Source organism: Tursiops truncatus, chromosome 11, assembly GCF_011762595.2.
Source record: "Tursiops truncatus isolate mTurTru1 chromosome 11, mTurTru1.mat.Y, whole genome shotgun sequence".
Lineage (NCBI taxonomy): Eukaryota > Metazoa > Chordata > Mammalia > Artiodactyla > Delphinidae > Tursiops > Tursiops truncatus.
In genome coordinates, this window is record NC_047044.1 from 76707438 (window position 1) to 76729802 (window position 22365).

General features: G+C 36.6%; 1 protein-coding gene across 7 annotated transcripts in view; it reads left to right on the plus strand.

Annotated features, from left to right (window-relative positions):
* Positions 1 to 22365, plus strand: part of AMN1 (antagonist of mitotic exit network 1 homolog) — a 65392-nt gene that overhangs the window by 34292 nt on the left and 8735 nt on the right. For 6 of the 7 annotated variants that reach the window (XM_033866946.2, XM_033866943.2, XM_033866939.2 and 3 more), the window contains 5 exons: positions 4426 to 4558; positions 8090 to 8234; positions 10410 to 10627; positions 11317 to 11373; positions 16467 to 16578. In XM_033866946.2, the coding sequence (XP_033722837.1) occupies positions 4442 to 4558; positions 8090 to 8234; positions 10410 to 10627; positions 11317 to 11373; positions 16467 to 16578 (649 nt within the window). In that variant the 5' untranslated portion in view covers positions 4426 to 4441. The remainder of the gene's footprint in view (positions 1 to 4425; positions 4559 to 8089; positions 8235 to 10409; positions 10628 to 11316; positions 11374 to 16466; positions 16579 to 22365) is intronic. The other variant, XM_033866945.2, reaches the window with a different exon arrangement.

The window sequence follows — 22365 nt, forward strand, 5'->3', positions numbered from 1 at the left end:
CTTGCACGCTGCAACTAAGACCTGATGCAGCCAAAAATAAATTAAAAAAAAACAAACTACAAACAGTAAATGCTGGAGATGGTGTGGAGAAAAGGGAACCCTCCTACACTGTTGGTGGCCATGTAAATTGGTACAACCTCTATGGAGAGCAGTATGGATGTTCCTTATAAAACTAAAAATAGAACTACCATAGGGCCCAGCAATTCCACGCCTGGGCATATATCCAGAGAAAACCATAATTCAAAAAGATACATACACCCCAATGTTCATTGCAGCACTATTTACAATAGCCAGGACATGGCAACAACCTGAATGTCCATCGACAGAGGAATGGATAAAGAAGTTGTGGTACATATATATAATGGAATATTACTCAGCCATAAAAAAGAATGAAATAATGCCATTTGCAGCAACGTGGATGGACCTAGAGATTGTCATACTAAATGAAGTAAGTCAGACAGAGGAAGACAAATGTATCACTTATATGTGGAATCTAAAAATAGGGTACAAATGAACTTATTTACAAGAGAAAAATAGAGTTACAGTCATAGAAAACAAACTTACGGTTACCAGGGGATAGGGAGAGGGGGAGAGATAAATGGGAGGTTTGGATTGACATATACACACGACTGTATATAAAACAGATAACTAATAAGGACCTACTATATAGCACAGGGAACTCTACTCAATACTCTAATGGCCTATGTGGGAAAATAATCTAAAAAAGAATGGATATATGTATATGTATAACTGATTCACTTTGCTGTACACCTGAAACTAACACAACATTCTAAATCAGTTATACTCCAATAAAAATTTTTAAAAAAAGAACAACTTCATGGTAGTAGTTGTTTCTGCAAAGGGAGATAAAGAAAGTAAACCTGAATAGGCAGACAAAGGAGGTTTTAATTTTATCTGAAGTGTTCTATATCTTATGAAAGATACCTGACACAAAATGATAAAATAAATTTTTAAATTCTTGGTTTTGGGTACATGATTTATATCATTCTATTTTATTTTTCTGTATTTTTGAAAATTTTCATTATAAAATGGTGATGTACATAAACTAGCAAAAACTTGCAGAAATAAAAGAAAAGTTGATTTCAAAATACAAGTATTGCAAACTAAGAATTCTACAGATTTAGTAGAAAAAATAAGAACATAGAAGAATTAAATGATACTCATCAATAAATAATCATATACACAATATATTTGTGTACTATTCAATAAATAATCATATACACATATTTGTGTATACATACACAGAGATATTTAGACACACATATATAATACACAGAGAACATTACATTTCTCAGAGAGTATACATTCTCTGAATATTTATAGAGCATATACAAAATCAGTCATGTATTTGGCCACAAAATAACTCTTACAAATTTAAGTAAAAAACAGCAAAATAGACAAAGGATATGAATAGGCAATCCTGAGAAAAGAAAATCTAGATAGCCAGCATGTTTATGAAAAGATATTAAATTTACTAGTAATTAAAGAAACACAAATTAAAGTAATGAGATACCACTTTTCACCCATGAGATCTTCCAACATTTAAGAGTAAGTAGATCTTAAAAATAGTGCTAAGGGATTTCCCTGGTGGGGCAGTGGATAAGAATCCACCTGCCAGTGCAGGGGGCATGGGTTCGAGCCCTGGTCCGGGAAGATCCCACATGCTGCGGAGCAACTAAGCCCGTGAGCCACAACTACTGAAGCCCATGCACCTAAAGCCCGTGCTCTGCAACAAGAGAAACCACCACAATGAGAAATGCATGCACCACAACGAAGAGTAGCCCCCACTTGCTGCAACTAGAGAAAGCCCACGCACAGCAATGAAGACCCAACACAGCCAAAAATAATAATAAATAAATAACAAAAAAAAAACCAAAACAAAAACAGTGCTGAGTGAAAGACTAAGCAAATCTATGACAAATACCACATACATAAATTAGAAATACATCCATATAACAATCATGTTGATGGTACATACAACAAAAGGATACATATTAGACATTAGAATGGTTTCCTGGAGTGGTGGGGGATGAGACTGGGAAATGGACATAATGGAAAAATAAATAAAATGAACAATAATACCTACTGCTTAGGGATGTAGAGGAAAGGGAACCCTCCAACACTGCTGATGGAAATATGAAGAAAACAATCTGACACCATATGTTAACATATCCTTGAAACAGTGGAATTCTCATCAATAGGGGATGACTAAAGTCATCCACACTGTGAAATATTATATCGGCGTTAAAGGAAACTTAAAACCACACTTGATGCTTTAAAGAATTTCCTAAGGTATTATTGAATGAAAGAGGGTGTAGAAAAGTGAGTATACAGTGATGCCATTCTAGGAAACAGTGATCTCTCCCCACCCCCAACCTAACCCTTTAAATGTATGTTTGAGTACATACATACATGTGTGAGTAAACGTGTGTGTGTACAAGCACAGAGAAAAAATAAGAGGGAACATACACGGAATAGGGTGAGGAACTAAATAATGGAAGGGGGAAGGAAAGGAGAGGGAAAGGCAGAGGCAACCAAAAGAAGAAAAAATAAAGATGGCACTAAAAAAATTCAAGTGTATGATCATATTTATTCATGAATGTAAAAGTGTATATATGAGGGAGTATTTGTAGGCAGAAATTAAATAAGGTTTGTATTGGACTTCCCTGGTGGCGCAGTGGTTGAGAGTCCGCCTGCCGATGCGGGGGACACGGTTTGTGCCCCGGTCTGGGAAGATCCCACATGCCGCGGAGCAGCTGGGCCCGTGAACCGTGGCCGCTGAGCCTGCGCATCCGGAGCCTGTGCTCCACAACGGGAGAGGCCACAACAGTGAGAGGCCCGCGTACCACAAAAAAATAAATAAATAAAAATAAGGTTTGTATTATTTGTCTAACATACGAGTGTCTCAGATAGTTGGAATCTCAGGCCACATTTGAGGTATGTTGGTCATGTAGGTCTCGGTTGCCTGCTTTGATAACTGTGCGTATGCAGTACTGGCACTAAGTTTATTATCTCTGTGATTTGCACTATTTGTGGAATCTTTGTGGTTACAGTTCTTTCTTGAGTGATTCTAATACCTGCATAATTTTTAAGAAAAATAGTGAAAGCAAGATTGTTGCATTAACAAATAAAATTTGTCAATTTGTAGGCCCTAATTTAATGTTTACTTAGAAATATGTGACTAAAAACTTGGTGGAAACTGTGTCTTAGGAATTGGAGAGACTGACTTAAGAAAAATATCTTGTTATCAGGATGCATTTTAGTAAATGAGGTATGCTGAGAAAAAGTTGTAGAGGAAAAGAAACTTGCCCATAACTGAGCACAGACTAGGCTTTTGCATCTTACCAAGCTTAAGTTGTAAATATTCATATAAAATGTACACCCTGGGGCTTCCCTGGTGGCGCAGTGGTTGAGAGTCTGCCTGCCGATGCAGGGGACACGGGTTCGTGCCCCGGTCCGGGAAGATCCCACATGCCGCGGAGCAGCTGGGCCCGTGAGCTGTGGCTGCTGAGCCTGTGTGTCCGGAGCCTGTGCTCTGCAACGGGAGAGGCCACAACAGTGAGAGGCCTGCATACCGAAAAAAAAAAAAAAATGTACACCCTGTTTATGAAAGGACTAAGCACTAACAAATAGCATTTGGAGGTTCCTTAAAAAAATAAAAATAGAACTACCATATAACCCAGCAATCCCACTATTGGGCATATACCCTGAGAAAACTATAATTCAATAAGAGACATGTACCACAATGTTCATTGCAAAACTATTTACAATAGCCAGGACATGGAATCACCCTAAATGCCCATCAACAGATGAATTATCACAAAGAAGATGTGGCACATATACACAATGGAATATTAGTCATAAAAAGGAACGAAATTGAGTTATTTGTAGTGAGGTGGATGGACCTAGAGTCTGTCATACGAGTGAAGTAAGTCAGAAAGAGAAAAACAGATACCATATGCTAACGCATATATATGGAATCTAAAAAAAAAAATGGTACTGATGAACCTAGTTGCAGGGCAGGAATAAAGATGTAGACATAGAGAGTGGACTTGAGGACACAGGATGGAAGGGGGAAGCTGGGATGAAGTGAGAGTAGCATCAACATATATACACTACCAAATGTAAAACAGCTAGTGGGAAGCAGCTGCATAGCACAGGGAGATCATCTCGGTGCTTTGCGATGACCTAGAGGGGTGGGATAGGGAGGATGGGAGGGAGGCTCAAGAGGGAGGGGATGTGGGGACATGTGTATGCACATAGCTGATTCACTTTGGTGTACAACAGAAACTAACACAGTATTGTGAAGCAATTATTCTCCAATAAAGATCTATTTTAAAAAAAACAAATAGTAGGAATCAGTACCTGTACAGTGTAATTTACTATATTGTATTTGTATTTCAGATGCCTTTGGTGCTTCATGAAGAATATTTCTAGATATATCACAGACATTAAGCCTTTGCCACCCAACATAAAAGATAGACTGATCAAAATAATGAGCGTGCAGGGGCAGATAACAGATTCGAATATAAGTGAGGTAAGAGCATATACAAAGAGCATGTATAGCCTGTAAAGCAGGCTATTATATTTTACTGTTTAGCTGTGGTTTCACATTTATGGAACAGTGGTTTATAATAGGATTAGTAATAATTTTAAAATATAATAAAGTGTTGGGGTTCTTTTTTTCTCCAGATAACCAGAATGTCCATGTGTAATAGTTTCTAAAAAATCTTCTCCCACTATTCTTTCAGGTGTTTCTCTTGTCTTCATGGTACCAGCATCCATGAACTCCATATTTTCAAGAAGTTTAAACTCTCTGATTGAGTTCACCTTAATAAAGCTGGAAAAAAATTAAAATGCAGGGTGAATAAACAAATGGCAAAAAAAAAGACCCACAGTAAGAAATATATATGTTACATTGTGACGCTAGCGCACAAGCCACACCTCTGTGTAACAGTACTCTGTACAGTACACTTGGATATTTTCTATTTTATTCTAGTATGTCTTATTCCATTTAAAAAATGATCGTAGCCTATTGACTTTGTCCATTCATGGTTAGCAGTCAGTTAAAAATCACTCTTCTAAACTCTTCTCATTCTTCTTGGGTACCTCACTCCAGCTAATTTATACTTACTCCCCTTCACTAACTAAGCTAAAATTAACTATTCTGTAAGGGAATAAGTGTAGTAAAGGCCTCCAACTTGAACTAAAATTCTAGCCTTGCTACTCTTTCTGACATTGAACCACAGTTGTCTTAACTGTAAAATGGGTTTGCAGCTATCATCACTCACTGCCTACAGAGACTGGAACTACTTATTGCTGACTTTACTACATACTCTGCCCAAAGCCTGTGATCAAAAGGAAGCAAGCTCTGATGGTAGCACTCCCCATATGTCTACAATGGTGACTTCACATTGGAATTGTGCTTCAGTGTGCCATAGTGTTTCCTCTACATTAACTTGATGTGCCTTTAATGCTTTATTTTCTTCCTGTTAGCTTGCATTTGAACATAGACATTTTAGTGTTGTAGTCTGCTTTGCTCTTTGGAGGTAGAATCCAGCTCTTATTGTTGATTGTTCTGTGGATGTATATAATGTATGTGTGGCTCACAGATGAAACATTGACGCTACAGAAAACGTGGTTTTCTTCACTTCCCCACATCCCTTTAACCTGTATTTCAGTGACTTAAATTTTTGTTTTATGACAAGCCTGAGCATTCATTTAAACCTAATTTTACCTGAATGAAAAAGGGCTAAGGGGGTAAATGAGATAGAAAAATCAAAAGCGTTATTTTCCTTGGTGTTTCCGTCTAATCCCCATCCTTATGAAAGTCCTGCTTATGAAATTATTTAAAAGACCAGATCTAACATTTTTTTAAAAGTTGCACACATCTGGGGATGGCTGTTTTTGAAAAATTTCCTAAATCTTTTTGTAGTCTCTGGGTGGAGAAGGCCTTTTTAAACATGACACCAAGTTAGAAAACAAGAAGAAAAAGATTGATAGATTTAAATACATAAAAATATAAACTTCTTTATGGCAAGAAGAAAAAAATAAAGTAACAAACTAGGAAAAATATTTGCAGTATGTATGAAATTCTATTTTTTTTAATCTTGCCAATGTAAATCATGCCTGCAAACCACTAAGAAAAATCAAAACAAACAAATAATAAAACAGAAGAATCAGGAAATACTCCAAGGAAAAAATATAAATCAGCAATAATACGTAAGAGGATATTTAACCTTATTAGTAATCAAAGTCACAGTTTGTCTTTCAGTTTAGCAGAGACTTAAAAAATAGTAATACCTGGTGCTGGCAATAGTGTGGGGAGCAATCACTTTTATCCCCTGCTGTGAGAGTGTAAATTGATTTAAAAAAACCTTTTAGGAGGACAGTTTGGAATTCTATCAAAAGTCCTAAAAATTTGCTTACCATTGACTCAAAAATTTCACTTCTGTTATTTTTTTCCAGCTTTATTGAGATATAAGTGACATATAACCTTGTGTAAGTTTAAGGTGTAGAACACACGTGATGACTTGATACACTTATATATTATGAAATGGTTACCACGGTAGGTTAACATCTCCATCACCTCACATAATTACCATTTACTGGTGTTAATCTCAAGAAAATAATAATTTAAAAAGCACACAAGAATGCTCACCATAACATTTTCGTAATAATAAAATAGCTAACAGTTATATATAGCATATATTATAAGCAAGGCACCTTTATTTCTCACAAATACCATCCTCCTCTTAATGAGGATAGTGAGGCACAAAAAGAAAGCAGAGCTTGATCACAATTACAGGGTTGGAACTCAGGCAGCCTGCCTCCAGGGTACATGCTCTTATACACTGTACTATATTGCCTCTTAAAATCAGTCTGAATGTTCAGCTTAAGTGTTTGCCAGTGTAGGATGCATTTAATAAGTTACAGTGCATGCATAAAATGAAATAGTATGCAACCACAATTATTATTTTTATTAAAAGTGCCCATTTATAAATATATGTGATCTGATCCCATTTTTCTTCAAATATTTTTTTAAAAACTCAAAAAGCATCAAAACTAATATTATGTTTGTCACTGGGTGTTGACATTATGGGTAATTTTAGCTATAACTAGTTAAACGCATGGCCTTTGGAATTAGGAAGACCTGGCTTCCAGTCCTAGCTCTCTCTGCTCCTTTTTTAGCTGTGTACTTTGTGTTGCTACTTAAGCTCTGGGTGACTCAATTTTCTCTTTTATAAAATAGCTATGACCAATCTCTTAGGGTGGTGTGTGTGTGTGTGTGTGTGTGTGTGTGTGTGTGTGTATGTGTATGTAAGAGAGAGAGAGAGAGAGAATATTAAATGACATATTTTATGTAACACTTAGTACCCTTCCCGGTAAGTGCTCAATAAATAGAAATAGTTATTTGTATCATTTCTGTAATTTTTCTGTGCTGTCTGAATGTTTTATAATAACAGTACATTACTTTCATGTTCAGAAAAGTGTAAGCCATTTCTATTTTCATAAAAATAAAGCAAAAGAGAAGGAAAATACCCCCAGAAAAAGAGCTCAGAATGCTTTGAAATTGATCTGCTATTTGTTGCCCTCAAGTAAACATTCAGTAATACTGGGTTTGTTTGTACTAGCTCCCAAAAATAAAAATGAAGGAGGTAAATATTCTAGATAAGCATTTGGTATATAAGTGCCTAAAGACTCGTACTTGCTGAGCAAAGAGACACAGAGTTAGAATCTCTAATAATAGGAACCACTGGAAGAGGATAAGCTCCCCCCACCACCTTGGTTCTGCTTGCAGGTCTAGTGGGTCCTTACTCTGTACCAGCTGTCTCAACAGTGCTCTGTGTCCCAGTAAGACTTTGGGGACACTAGAAGCTGCACCTCCAGTTGGAAGTAGGTTGGTTTTTTCCTGCTCTATGTATCTGTCTTCACACAGATATGTTTCTGTATTCTTTGCTGTATTTTCCACCTGCTGTTTTTTTATGACCATCAAAACACTGAATATGGAATAAACATTTATATTTATAGGAAATATTAATTTCTCAAAAACATGTATTTATTATAGATTTTACATCCTGAAGTCCAAACTCTAGATCTACGAAGCTGTGATATTTCAGATACTGCTCTCCTGCACCTATGTAACTGCAGAAAATTGAAGAAATTAATTTTAAATTCCTCAAAAGAAAACAGAATTTCCATAACTTCAAAAGGTATGTTTATTAACACAATGAATTGGTTGAGTACTGTTCACCATCTGGCATAAGTTTGGAGCAGAGAAGGGGAAAATATGTTAAAAGAGAGTATAAGTATGTCAAAGAAATAGGAACTATATTTATCAATACAATATTCAAACTAAGCTAAAGAATCCAAATTAGAATTCTTGCTTATAATCAGTGCTGAAAGTTGGGAAATACACTAAGTCACTACCTTGAAGTTTAAACATGTTTAAAATAAACATGGATAGATACCTCTGTATTTTAAATATTTTACCTAGTATAGTGAAACAAGAAATGACCAGTTCATACTTTGTTAAGGCTTTCTTGTAATAGTACAACAGAAAGTTAAATCATCATCAGATTAAATTTACTAGGCACTCTCCTATCAGCCTGTTCACTGCATAGTTTTGTAGCCAGAGCATAAGCTGCCCCATTTTGAACAGCACAAAACTAATCATATATTTTCCACTTCTGCTGCCATAAACCTATGTTAGACAATGCCTGATTGACTAGGAAAGAACTAATCCTGCTTGCTTAATTCCAGATACCAACTTCAAAGACATTGGCCTGGAAGATGGCAACAATTTATACTATAAGCCAGTCAAATAGCAAAATCACCAAGCTCCCAGTTCCCTGAAAGATATAAAGGTCTAACACACACTCCTAAGTTGTTTTTACAGGAAGCATACCCCCATGAGATGAAAACTGCTGACCATCAGCACGTAGACCCCAGACTGGTTGAAACCAGAAGATTGGTGTTGCTTGAAACTTCACCTTGATGCCAGCCAATCTGAAAATTGTGTACAAACTGCTCATGTACCCTGCAGCTCCCTCCCTCACACTGCCTATAAAACCTTTGTCTCCCATCCGGCAACTTGGAGATGGTCTTAGGACAGTAGTCCACCAGCTTCCCAGGTTGCTGGCCTCCTGAATACAGCAAACTTTTCCTTTTCCACCAATACTTGTCTCTGGAGTATTGGCCTTTCAAGCAGCAAGCAGCTGAACTTGGTACCGGCCTTGTCCAGTTACAGTTTTTTTTTTGTTTTTTTGCGGTATGCGGGCCTCTCCAGTTACAGTTTTTTATAGCCAAACAAACTGCATTTTTCAGTGTGACTGTTACATGAATTAATGGATTTTTACCATTTTTTTTCAGTAGAGGATTTTTATCTTTTTCTTCAGTATAAGAAAGAAAGAGTTATTTGGCTACCTAGGTTTCTGAAAAATCTTGTGGGTAGTTGGCTCTATTTTACAATCAGCTTGGTTAGCAAGTTAGGATATTCATAATACTGCAAAGAAGCATAAGTTTTAAAATGTTTACACAAATATTGATTCACTAAAAAGAACTTTCATGCTGGACACTAATGAATAAAATACGAGTTCTTTCTTAAGATATGGAAAACAATAAAAATGACCTACACACGAATCTACCATCTTCCCTTTTGTGTATTTTGCCCATGAAAGTGTCTTTTAACAGTGCTATAATGTTTGTCCATGACTAAAGGGCCCAGGATTCCTGAAGTACGTTTCTATTTATGTGGCACATTATCACGTACCTGTCACCAAAGTGCTTTTACATCAGTTGAATTGGACTTAAGGGCTTCTGTTTTCTTGACCGTTGATAAAATGTAAGATTGGTCCAGGCTAACAAAGAAGGTGCATGTTGGTAGCAAAGGGCAGAATCAAAGAGGGAAGAGAGAACACAGAGATACAGGTATGATTCCTAAGGATAAGCATGAAAACTATTACTTAAGACATTTGGGCCATTTAACTTTTGATTTCTTTTCAGAGTCCACGAGAAAATTAACTTTATTTAAAACTTTTAACAAAAAGGAGAATCATCTACTATTTAATTACCTATTTTGGTTCTGAATGACTTTTGGCTATTTCCTAAAAGCAAGTCTAATCATAAACAAAAAAGTCTTGTCATTAATTGCAGATATTCTGAAGAATATACCACAGATTATGTAGAGAATTCTTGAAACATTCCAAAAGAGTTTTAAATAATGACAACATCACTGGAAATAAAGTATATCCCCACATGCATACTTTGAAAAAGGCTAACGTGCAATTGGATGTATCAGTACTGGTGATTGATGAAATGAAAATCAGTTATATTTCTCATATATAAACATATATAGCTCATTGATACAGAATTATGTTTTCCCTCAGGAATAAAAGCTGTGGCTTCATCTTGTTCTTACCTGCACGAAGCTTGTTTGAAAAGATGCTGCAATCTCACTGATGAAGGAGTCCTTGCTCTTGCACTCAATTGCCGGCTGCTAAAGATCATTGATTTAGGTGGCTGCTTAGGTATTACTGATGTGTCCTTGCAGGCATTAGGAGAAAACTGCCCATTTTTGCAGTGTGTTGATTTTTCAGCTACTCAGGTAAATGAAATACAGACTTGAAAGGTAGAGACTGTATGTATTTGCCCAGAGTATTTCCATAACTCATCAGAACATAATTAATTCTTTTTGTTGTTTGCTAAAAATTTTTTTTATTTATTTGTTTATTTATGTATTTATTTATTTCTGGTTATGTTGGGTCTTCGTTGCTGCGAGCGGGCTTTCTCTAGTTGCGGAGAGTGGGGGCTACTCTTCGTTGCAGTGCACGGGCTTCTCACTGCGGTGGCTTCTCTTGTTGTGGAGCATGGGCTCTAAGGTGTGCGGGCTTCACTAGTTGTGGTGTGTGGGCTTCAGTAGTTGTGGCTCGCGGGCTCTAGAGTGCAGGCTCAGTAGTTGTGGCGCACGGGCTTAGTTGCTCCACAACATGTGGGATCTTCCCGGACCAGGGCTCGAACCCGTGTCCCCTGCATTGGCAGGCAGATTCTTAACCACCGCACCACCAGGGAAGTCCACTAAAATTGTTGGCTTCATGCTTTGATAGTTAAATAATTACAGTATAATTTGGCACCCCCCCCCCAGTTATTTTCAGTAAGGGTGGAAGGTATGTGTGGCTAAGACACCTTTGCCAAACGGGAGGAAATAAAACTATATCTAAATAATTAATCATTTTTATAAACGTTTGCTTCCATCATCTCCATTTACGTGCTATGTTCCTCTTTTCCTTTGCTCAGGTATCTGACAGTGGTGTGGTTGCGCTTGTTAGTGGACCTTGTGCCAAGAAATTAGAGGTAATTTTAAAATATCTGTAAAGATGATGATTATCTGAATTCACATTATCCTCAGAAATTCTTTTTTAAACCTAGAAGACAACCAGTGCCTTATTCTCAATTAGATATTAAAATGGACTTTTTTTTTTTTTTTTGCCTCCACCTCTTTATTCCCAGAGTGAAGAAAAACTGGTTAAAGTTAGGAGATAAAGTATACTTTATAGTAAATCCCATTTTACTTCCAATAAAAGTTCTTATTCTCCAGAAATTTTAGCTTCTAATACATTTAAAGATAGTCTTATTATGGATGAAAATACTGAAAATTTATCAATGTAAAATGACATTCTTTAGAATTTTCATGTCTGGCTGATATTTTTACCAGGACTACTTATTCTCTTGCCAGTGTTTTTTTCTTGACATCATATTTTTTCTCTTGCCATCATCTTTTTCTGAATCCATGAAGGGATACAGACTATACCACTGTGGCATAAAAATTATTTTGATCTGAAGATGTCTGAGAAACAACAAGGGTTAAAAAAAAAAAAGAGACTTTGTCTTAAACCCCACCTTCCCCCATCTGCCTAAAAGCAGACCATTCCAAAAGAATTCAACTGCCTCAAACCCCCTTTAAGGTAGGCTTCCCATACATGGGGAAGTCAGATGACAAATTGCATTAAATAAACATTGTCATAAGATTATCGTTAAGTCCCATCTATTCTCCTAAAGGTCATTTTGTCTTCCCTAAAAAGTCACTTGTTTTTCTGAGTGTCCTTTCTCCTCCTCCCCTTCCCCTATTAAGATGGTATATAAACTCTAAATTCTAGCCATTTCTTTGAGCCACTTTCTTTGCGATCTTGTGAATAAACTTCATCTTTTCTCTTGCTAATCTTACTGTCAGTTTAATTCGAAGGCTTCCAAAGACAAACATAAGAGGATAGAGAAAAGGTTTTTCCTCTCCAGAAGCCACATTGTGCAGCTGTTTAAAAAGATCTGAAATTAGTGTTCAGCCTTTGTATCCAATGACTGATGTGATACCTGTAACCTATTTCTAAATATGAAGAAGACTTTTGTCCCAAGATTTTGTTTTTTTCCTTTTTCAGTTTACAATGTTTTATTTTGTTTTTACTCATAATTAATATAGCTGTGCTTTTCAACAATAAATCACAGCAAATCCTTTTTGGAAGTAAGCTGGCTATAAATGAACTATAAAAGTTAGTAATCACTATTATAATAGAATGGTGGTGCCATGTTTTTGCCAAAATATTTCTGCTTGATTTAATGCTCAAATAGTTTTTTTGGTGATATTTATATATTTGCATTCTGCTTGTATTTATGTATGTATGTGTATGTGTGTGTATAAAATAGCATATATATTTTTACAAATCTTTTAATTAAGAAATTCCTTTCTTTAAAATATGAAGTTCCAAATTCCAAATTGCATTCTAACTGTAGGGACAATAACTGCCATAATTTTTACTGTTTAAATACTAACATTTGTTGAGCACTTACTACATTCTAGCCTCCATGCTACTGCCTTATATTCATCAGGTTATTCAATTTTTACATTATCCTATAATCACCATCATTTTTTTTTTAACATCTTTATTGGAGTATAGTTGCTTTATAGTGGTGTGTTAGTCACCATCATTTTTAACAAAGTTCTCAAACAGTTAACCTAGTTTATCACTTCCTAATAAAACCACCAGGAAATTAGTTGTTATGCGGTAGTAGGAAATATACCTACATATTTACTTCAGCTTTATAAAATTAGGAGCACCAACCTAAGCAGACTTAGGAAAAAATCCAGTAACCAATGTGTTGGTCATTGTAGTGTCATTGAATTTTTCACTTTTTCAGTTTTCCAAAGCTTATTTCTGTTAAGTGCCAAAACATTTTAATGGAAATCTTTCTGAAATTTGTTAGAACTTAATTCCTTCCTTAAAGGAATATATTTTAACCTTTGGCTCATAGCATCTTTCTGACCACAATTTCTGACTGAAACTGAAATACAGATGTCTTCATCTTTTTAACTGATTCTTCTCTTTTGGGTAACATGTATGCCTGCTATTTATTAGATACCTTGTTTTAATCTGTTGCTTTTAATTTGTTCAATTCTGGAAAATTAAATTACCAATGTTGCTAAATAGTTTATAATTTGAAAATAAATTTGATTAAAAGTCTAAAGACCTCTCCTAAAGATTGACATTTAGTACAAACGTATGCTACAGCGTTTGTTGAATGTCAGGATTGCCTCTGAAATCTCTGTTGATCTGAGTTCTCAGCGAGCATGGACCATTTTGTTCATCACTTTGTTGTCATTTTATCCCCAGGTTTGACTGCAGTTCCAGACATATGGTAGCACCTAATAAATGTTATCATATTCTTAACTTCATATTACAGTCATTTTATAGTTTTCTGTAGTCTTCATGATTAAAAGTTTAATTTGCTGTATAAAATTATTCATTTATTAAACAAATATTTATTGAGTATCTGCTGTGTTCTAGGCACTGGCATATCAGAGAACAAAATCTGTCCATGTTATGTATCACTTTCCTTTAATCATTTTTCTAATGTTGGTAATTCAGATTATTTACAGCTTTTAGCTACTGGAAATATTCATATGTTGGGACATATCACTTTTTTCTTCCATTGCTATAATGAACTCTCCATAATGAAACAAGTGGATCAATAGGTATGAATCCTTTTTTTAATGGTCCCAAATTCAGATTGCTGAATTGTTTCCCATAAAGGTTATGTTGTGAATTCACAGTTTTTGCTAGGACCCCAATTTGCCAGAGTTGAATATTTTCTTTTTTTTAATGCCTTAATATATTTTAAATGAAACCTGACTTGAACACTGTTCCTTCCATCTCTTGTTCTCAGTTGTATTTCATTGTCTGTAGCCTTTGCCAATTCATATCATAGGATGCCTTTGCCAATGTATAATATACAATGCTTTCTGCCTCAATTTTTATGAGTTTTCAATATATTCAAGTTTCCTTTATTTCTAAGATATGATTAATTATAATATGTACACCAACATAGTATTTCTTTTCTCCTGAAAAGCTGATATTACCATAAGTATACATATCAATTACCACATGAATCTTATTTCCAGCATTGTTAAGTTTTTTTAATGTGGGCAAATATACATAAAAATTGCTATTTTAGCCATTTTTAATGTACAGTTCAGTAGAATTAAGTACATTCACATCATTGTGCAGCCATCACCATTAACTATCTCCAGAACTTTTTCATCATCCCAAATTGAAACTCTACCCTTTAAACAATAACTCCCCATTATCTTCTCCCCCAGCCTCTGGCAACCTCTGTTCTATCTTCTGTCTTTATGAATTTGCCCATTATAATCACATTTTTTTTTTAACCCATTCATCCATTGATATGTTTCCACCTTTTGGCCATTGTGAATACTGCTGCTATGAACATAGGTGTACAGATATCTGTTTGGGTCCCTGCTTTCAGTTCTTTTGGGTATATCCCTAGAAGTGAAATAGCTAGATCATATGCTAATTCTATGTATAATTGTTTGAGAAACTGCCATACTGTTTCCATAGCAACTGTATCCTTTTACATTCTCACCAGCAATGCAAAAGGGTTCTGAATTAGAACATTAAACAAAAGATAGATAATGTTTCAAATATATGAAAAAGTATAGAAAGTAATATAACAGACCTGTGGACCAACCCCTTGAATTTTAACATTTTCTGCATTTGTTCCAGTTCTTTTTTAAAAAATTATTATATGTTACATCTAAAGCTCCCTCCCCTTATTTATTCCCCCGTTCTTCCTTCAGAGGTAACCACTCTTCTGTGCATCTTTCCTTCCATAGTTGGATGCTTCATCTCTCTCTCTATGCGTATGTGTGTGTATGTGTATATATATCCATAAATAAGATATTGTATTGTTTTATATGTTTTTAAATAGTACATAATAGTTTCATAGTGTGTGTGTTGTTTTACAATTTGCTTTTTTATTCAAAATTATGTTTTAAAATTTTTTCAAGCTTTATTGAGGTTTAATTTACATACAATAAAACTCACCTATTTTAAGTGTACAGTGTGATGAATTTTGGTAATTGTTATACAGCCTTGTAACCACGACCACAGTTAAGTATAGAATATTTCCATCACCCTAAGAAGTTATCTCCCATCCCTTTGCAGTCAGTGCCCTGCTGTGGCCCTCTCCCAAGCAACCACTGATTTTGTCAGTATAGTTTTGCCTTTTCTATACTTTTATATGAATGGAATCATGCAGTAAATTGTCTTTTGGTTTTTTACTTTTTTCTTTTACTTCTTTCACTTGGCATAATGTTTTTGAGATTCACCCATGTTGTTGCACGTGTTAATATTTCATTCCTTTTCTTTTCTGAGTAGTATTCCATAGTCTGGAATATGACACAGTTTGTTCATACATTCACCATTTGATGGACATCCAGGTTGTTCCAATTTTGGACTATTATAAATACTGCTATGGACATTTGCATACAAGTCTTTGTGTAGACATATGGTTTCATTTTGAGGGGGTAAATACCTAGAATGAAATTGCTGGGTCATATAGTTGAGTACATGTTTAGCTTTATAAGATGCTACCATAGTGTTTTCTAAAGTGTCTGAACTAACATTATGTTTAAGATTTATGTCTATTAATACAAATAGATATTTTTCATTGTAACTGTTTTATCTTATTACAATATATTAATGAACCACCATTTATTTACCCAGTCTCCACTTCTTTACTATTACAGATAATATTGCAATTGGCATATTTATAAGTTGTTTCCTTACGCACATGTACAAGAGTTTCTCTCTATATAGTGGACATCTGCAGTTGGAATTGCTGGGTTCTGGGGCATACTTACTGTCAGTTTTAATAGATACTGCCAAATTGCCTTATAAAGTGGTTGGGCATTTAACTCTTAAAGGTACTATACCTTCCAAATTACTACAGAATTTCACTGGTCCTTTCTATAGAGTTTTTCTTGCAAGTTGATATTTGGGTTTTTTGTTATCAGAGTACAGTATTTCCCAAGCTTTTTCACACTGTTATTATTGTCCTATTTTTTCTTTTGATTATACTTATTTATTTTTAAATAGGAGATTCATATGGGATATTGTGTGAATCTGACTGATGAGGCTGTAGAAGCTGTCCTTACTTGCTGTCCTCAGATATGTATATTACTCTTCCATGGATGCCCCCTGGTAACAGGTTAGTATGAGGCTGCTTGGGTTCAAATCTTGGTTTCACCTTTTAATAACTGTGTGACCTTGAGTAAATTACTTAACCCATTCCATTATTCAGTTTCCTCACATTAAGTGGGTATAATGACACTATCTACCTCATAAACTTGGTCATGATGATTAACTGACAACACTTCATATGGTGCCTAGCACATAGTGAGGGCTCAGTAAATGTTAAGTCATGATGATGATGGTGATGGTGGTGATGGCAAATGCTCAGTAAATGTTAACTGCCTTAAAGAGGAGGATGGTGGCAGTGGTAGTGGTCATGATATTAAACATTATGCTTTATGAAGTCAAGTTTATAATATTACATCTTTCAAATATGCTAAATGACCTGCTTTTTTTTTTCCTGATTTTATTTACTTATTTATTTATTTTTGTCTGTGTTGGGTCTTTGTTGATGTGCACGGGCTTTCTTTAGTTGTGGTGAGCGGGGGCTACTCTTGATTGCGGTGTGTGGGCTTCTCATTGTGTTGGCTTCTCTTGTTGTGGAGCACGGGCTCTAGGCGCGCGGGCTTCATTTGTTGTAGCATGCAGGCTCAGTAGTTGTGGCTCGTGGGCTCTAGAGCACAGGCTCAGTATTTGTGGTGCATGGGCATAGTTGCTCCGCGGCATGTGGGATCTTCCTGGACCAGGGCTCAAACCTGTGTCCCCTGCATTGGCAGGCGGATTCTTAACCACTGCGCCACCAGGGAAGCCCCATAAATGACCTGTTAACTGTAATCTCATCAAGCTGTAGCCATTGAGATTCAGAATCATTTGGCTAATGTGGTACTTCACTAAAGTAGTCACAGCCCTTTTGGCTTGTATAAGAGCCATAATACCCCTTTCACATCACCCCTACAGTGGGTCCCATACCACAATATAACCAGGATCTTATGTGTGAGTCAGTACTTATGCCCAGCCCTTCCAGCTCTTTTTCCTAATTACAGTCTAATAGTTACTATCCTAGAAGTCCTTTTTGTTTGTTTGTTTTTGTTTTTGTTTTGCGGTACAGGCCTCTCACTGCTGTGGCCTCTCCCGTTGTGGAGCACAGGCTCCGGATGCGCAGGCTCAGCGGCCATGGCTCACGGGCCCAGCCACTCTGTGGCATGTGGGATCTTCCCGGACCGGGGCACAAACACGCGTCCCCTGCATTGGCAGGCGGACTGTCAACCACTGCACCACTAGGGAAGCCCTAGAAGTACTTTTGACATCCTCTGGTTTTTCTTGTGTTTGGACTGCCAATCTAAACTAAGCCTGTAATGGGTTGTATTTGGTTATCAGTGACATCTATAATGAAGACTAAATCTTATTTTAGGCAGACATCTCTCAACACTAAAGCCAAAAGTGACGTTAGAAACTGTTACCAGTGGGTACCTCTAGGGAAGGTTGTGGAGAAACAAGACTAGGAAAAAGCTTTCACCATATACCCGTTTGTCCTTTTGAATTTTGTATCATGTGAATGACTTTACCTATTAAAAATTAGTAATCATAATTTTAAGAAAATAATTTAGAACCAGAAAAATTCATGTGACTGAGTACGGGGAATTGGTACATGTGAACACTATTCTGGGGGTTATGAGAAGGCAGGCAGAGGCTCTCTGGTCATCAAACAAGGCAGAAAATTATATTCTAACAAGTAGGCTATTATTGTAAGGTGGAGGAGACCACAGTATGTGAAATGTAATAACAGCAGTTTTGGATAATAGGTCTTTTCAGAATACCAACTAAAAGTATGTAAATCTACTCACTGAGCTATATGTACGTTTAATCAATACATTGAACAAGAGAGTGGTACTCACAAAGTGACTCCATCTTCCTCACACTATATTAATTACAGGTTTAATCTAAAGGGCCTAATATTTCCCAAAGCCAAATGAAAATCTCCGACATGTGCCACTGACTTTTCTTATCATTCTCAGATAGTTAAAAGTCTTGTCGTTTCATATCACTGAAACCCTCTCATTTCAGCAATGAAAACATCTTAGACCCACGTAATACTCCAAACAAGTTCAAATTAAAGCTTTTTGCTCCTCCAGTCAGCTCAAGTTTGCTGTAGGTGGAAGCGCTGCTGTGGGTAAGGGGACGTGGTTACTCTGTTTTACCACCTTGCGCTTCTCTTCTTCCTTTCCCAGCTTGCCCACCATGGTTTCTGACCCCACCAGTGTCAGTACAGGGTGGGACTGCAGTGAGCAGAAGGGAAGGGACGGGAAAGGAAAGTCTAACTTGACTACTATGGCTGTGATCTAGCGGCAGCACTGAGGGCCTGTGGGGAGCTCGTCCTGATCCGTGCTCTCTCAAAAGTGGGGCACTTCTGATCTTCTTCAGGGTCCACTTTCCGCCACTCCTCTCATCACTGCATATATCTTCTACATCTACAGTTCTCTCGATTCAAGCAAATGTGTCTCTTCTGGCTAGTAGCTAGCATTTTCTTCCTCTGCACCCAGGCAGCTGGCAGTACACCTTCAGTCTCTTTCTGTTGAGGTTTCCTAGACCATCCAAGTTGCTTTCATGAGCAAACTACAAGGCAACCCATGCCAGCCCACATCTGTCCACAGGAAACACAATACTTTAGACAGTAAGAGTGCAGGTTATTTCCCAACTTCAGTCCTCTCTTTAGCCACATGGACTCTTACCATAGCCTTTTGCTTTTTAGTTTTCTCAGGTCTGATATTAGTGTAATGTGTCTCCCAAGCTCCAAGGGACAAATCAGATTCTCCAGCTGATCTCCTTAGAGCCCCCTCTCACTAGGCTTGAAGGCAAGAGCAAGCACCTGCAACCCTCTTTCGACAACTCAAATCATAACTGTCTTCAAAAAAATCCTTTCTTCAATTTCCAGTTTTCCGTCGCTTCCCACTTTAACACTTTTATATCTTTGAATGGATGAGGCACCACGGATTCCAAAATGAGTTTTCAGCCAAGCATTTGCAAATCATGTACAAGTCTGGTATCTCATTTTGGAATGAGAGAGTAGCTGGTACCTCTAGTCCTGGAACCTTAGCTGAAATAGTTAATGTTTTAATGTTCTGTTATATTTGTCTCAGGATAACTTGGCTACATAACATGTTATAAACTCAGCCTTTGCTAATTTTATCTTGATTATCTTTCTGGTTACAATTTGGAAATAGTTAATTGGCATTTTCCCTCTACTTTTAATAGAAGTGAAGACAAACTATACACACAGTCAACCAGAAAAACTTATCCTTAGGCAAACTGCTTAAAACAATCATCAAAGACCCTATAGGTAATGAAATCTTTAGAAGGTACAACCAAAAACTTAAAATTTGAGTACAACAAGGCCAATAATAAAATGCTTAAAGGTGCCTGTATCAATATAGAAATGACTAACAAATATGAATTTTGAAGTCTGGAAAATATGTTGCAGTCATTAGTCTGATTTTTAAAGCAGAAGGCTTTTGAGATAAATTATATAATTACTGAGATCACTGGAAACCAAAGATGTATTATCAGTTGGTGAATTCAAGAGAAATGCCTACCTGGTATGATTATAGATACTAGGAAAACTTAATCCCACTAAATCTTTCCACATCCACATAATGGCTCAGAATACTGAATTTACCAACTATCTTGCTGCTGAGCAACAGCTACATAACCCCCTCCTCAGCTCAGTCTTCTGGGAATTCCCTTACCTTACTCCCTTTCTGAGTAAGGGGAAGTTCTGTTGTGAGGGACTCCCCTTCCATGCAAACCTATCAAAGTGCTGCCCAATTAAAGCTCGTTGTGTGCTACTGCCACCTTGTGGTCGTATCTTTTTCCTTGATCTGCCCCACAATCCCTTGATCTCACTAACTACAGTTATATGGTATGGTGTTCTAGAAGACATCAAGGGATAAAGCATAAAACAAAATATGTTTATATGTCCAAATGTTTGGGAAATGCAACATACCACTATAATGAATATTAATTTCTCAAAGGCTCTGAGAAATACTATTGCTAAGAAACTTAAATTTTTTTATCTAAGTGCCAGGGAGTTAGACGTTTTCCTCTACCCTTTTAGGTTCTTCCGGCTGGTCTAAGAATTAAATTGATAGGAGGCAGATTAAGAGGCGAAAATCAAACAAAAGTTTAATAACATGTATACATGGAAGAGACCCAGGAGAACTGAGTAACTCACCAAAATGGCTGAAACCCTCGCCTTAAATAACATTTTCAGCAGCTAAAGAGGATGTTGGGGGTAGAGGTTTGGGACTTCAAAAGGGAGGAAGGCAATTCACATGAAAGATGAAAAAGCAAATGTTTGGTAAACAAATATTTGTTGGGCCATGCAGCGCAGTTTGCGCCATAAAGGTACTCTCATCTCTAGGCCCTGCTGAGTTTCCACCACCACACCTAGCCCATATTTTTGCAGACAACCTCTGGCGATAACTTGATCTATACTTCTTTTAGGCAGTAAGGGGGAAGGTCAAAATTTCTTCTTGAGTCTTTTGGTCCTTGATTGTTATCAGCTTGAAATAATCCTCATGCCAAAGAGACATTTTGGGGTGGCACGTTTTGCTCCCCCACCCAAGCATTTCCCACATATTTTTTAACACAGAATAATTCATGAATTATTATTTTGATCCCTCCTTTCAGAGAAGAGGAAAGTGAGAAACTGAAATGGTATTTGTCCATTGTGACATAGTTTTTAATAACAGTGCTAAGATTAAACAAAAATCTCAAGATAAAGTGAAATGAGCACCAATCCCTAGTCTCCTACCATCTCTCCAAAACACTGAATAACGTAACTTCTGTGGACCTCAACTTTTCCTTACATATAAATGTCAGTCATAAAATTGGGTGATCTGATAATAATATAAGAGTTCACATACAATGGCTTTTACCGATAAAGGTTCTTAAAGAGAAAAAAAGCTGAAGTTTTTCAACTACCCAGATCATCTCTACTCTTCCCGCTTTCCTGTCAGCACCTACCATTGTGTATTTTTGCTACCATCATTGAATGAAAATAAAGTGGGCTAATATATTCACCGCATATATATATATATATATATATATATATATATATATATATATATGGTTTTTTTTGTTTTTGTTTTTGCGGTACGCGGGCCTCTCACTGTTGTGGCCTCTCCCGTTGCGGAGCACAGGCTCAGGACGCGCAGGCTCAGCGGCCATGGCTCACAGGCCCAGCCGCTCCGCGGCATGTGGGATCTTCCCGGACCAGGGCACGAACCCGTGTCCCCTGCATCGGCAGGCGGACTCTCAACCACTGCACCACCAGGGAAGCCCTCACCTTATATTTATTTGTTAATTTCTCTTTTTTCCAGAGAAGACAAATGCTTTTTTTTTGCCTGATAAATAAATGTTCTTTCTTCTTTCATGACACCTTATATGTTTCCTCTTACGTATTCATGTGATTGCTCACATCTGACTAGATAAGACAATAATGATACATATTCTATAAAAAGAATGTATGTATATCATATGTTTGTGCAATTCTAGTGTTATGTTATCCTCAAAGCAACCTGACCCCCAAATTGGCAGTGTCAACTGTAGTTACTCATCAGATTCCCTGAATTAATAGGTTTATCTTCTCCACTGTAAGTTTTTATAAAATTTCTTAACATTACAATCAGACTGTAAGCAAAACTCCACATTATAAATTAAGTCTTGAAACTGTTAGAAGCACTCTGATTTTATTTCTGCAGAAGAGACCAAAAACCTAAGCTGCTATTTAAAATACTGTAGATCACAGACATTATGGAAACAGAAAATAATTTTTAAATGTATTAAATTATTTTAATTTAAATTA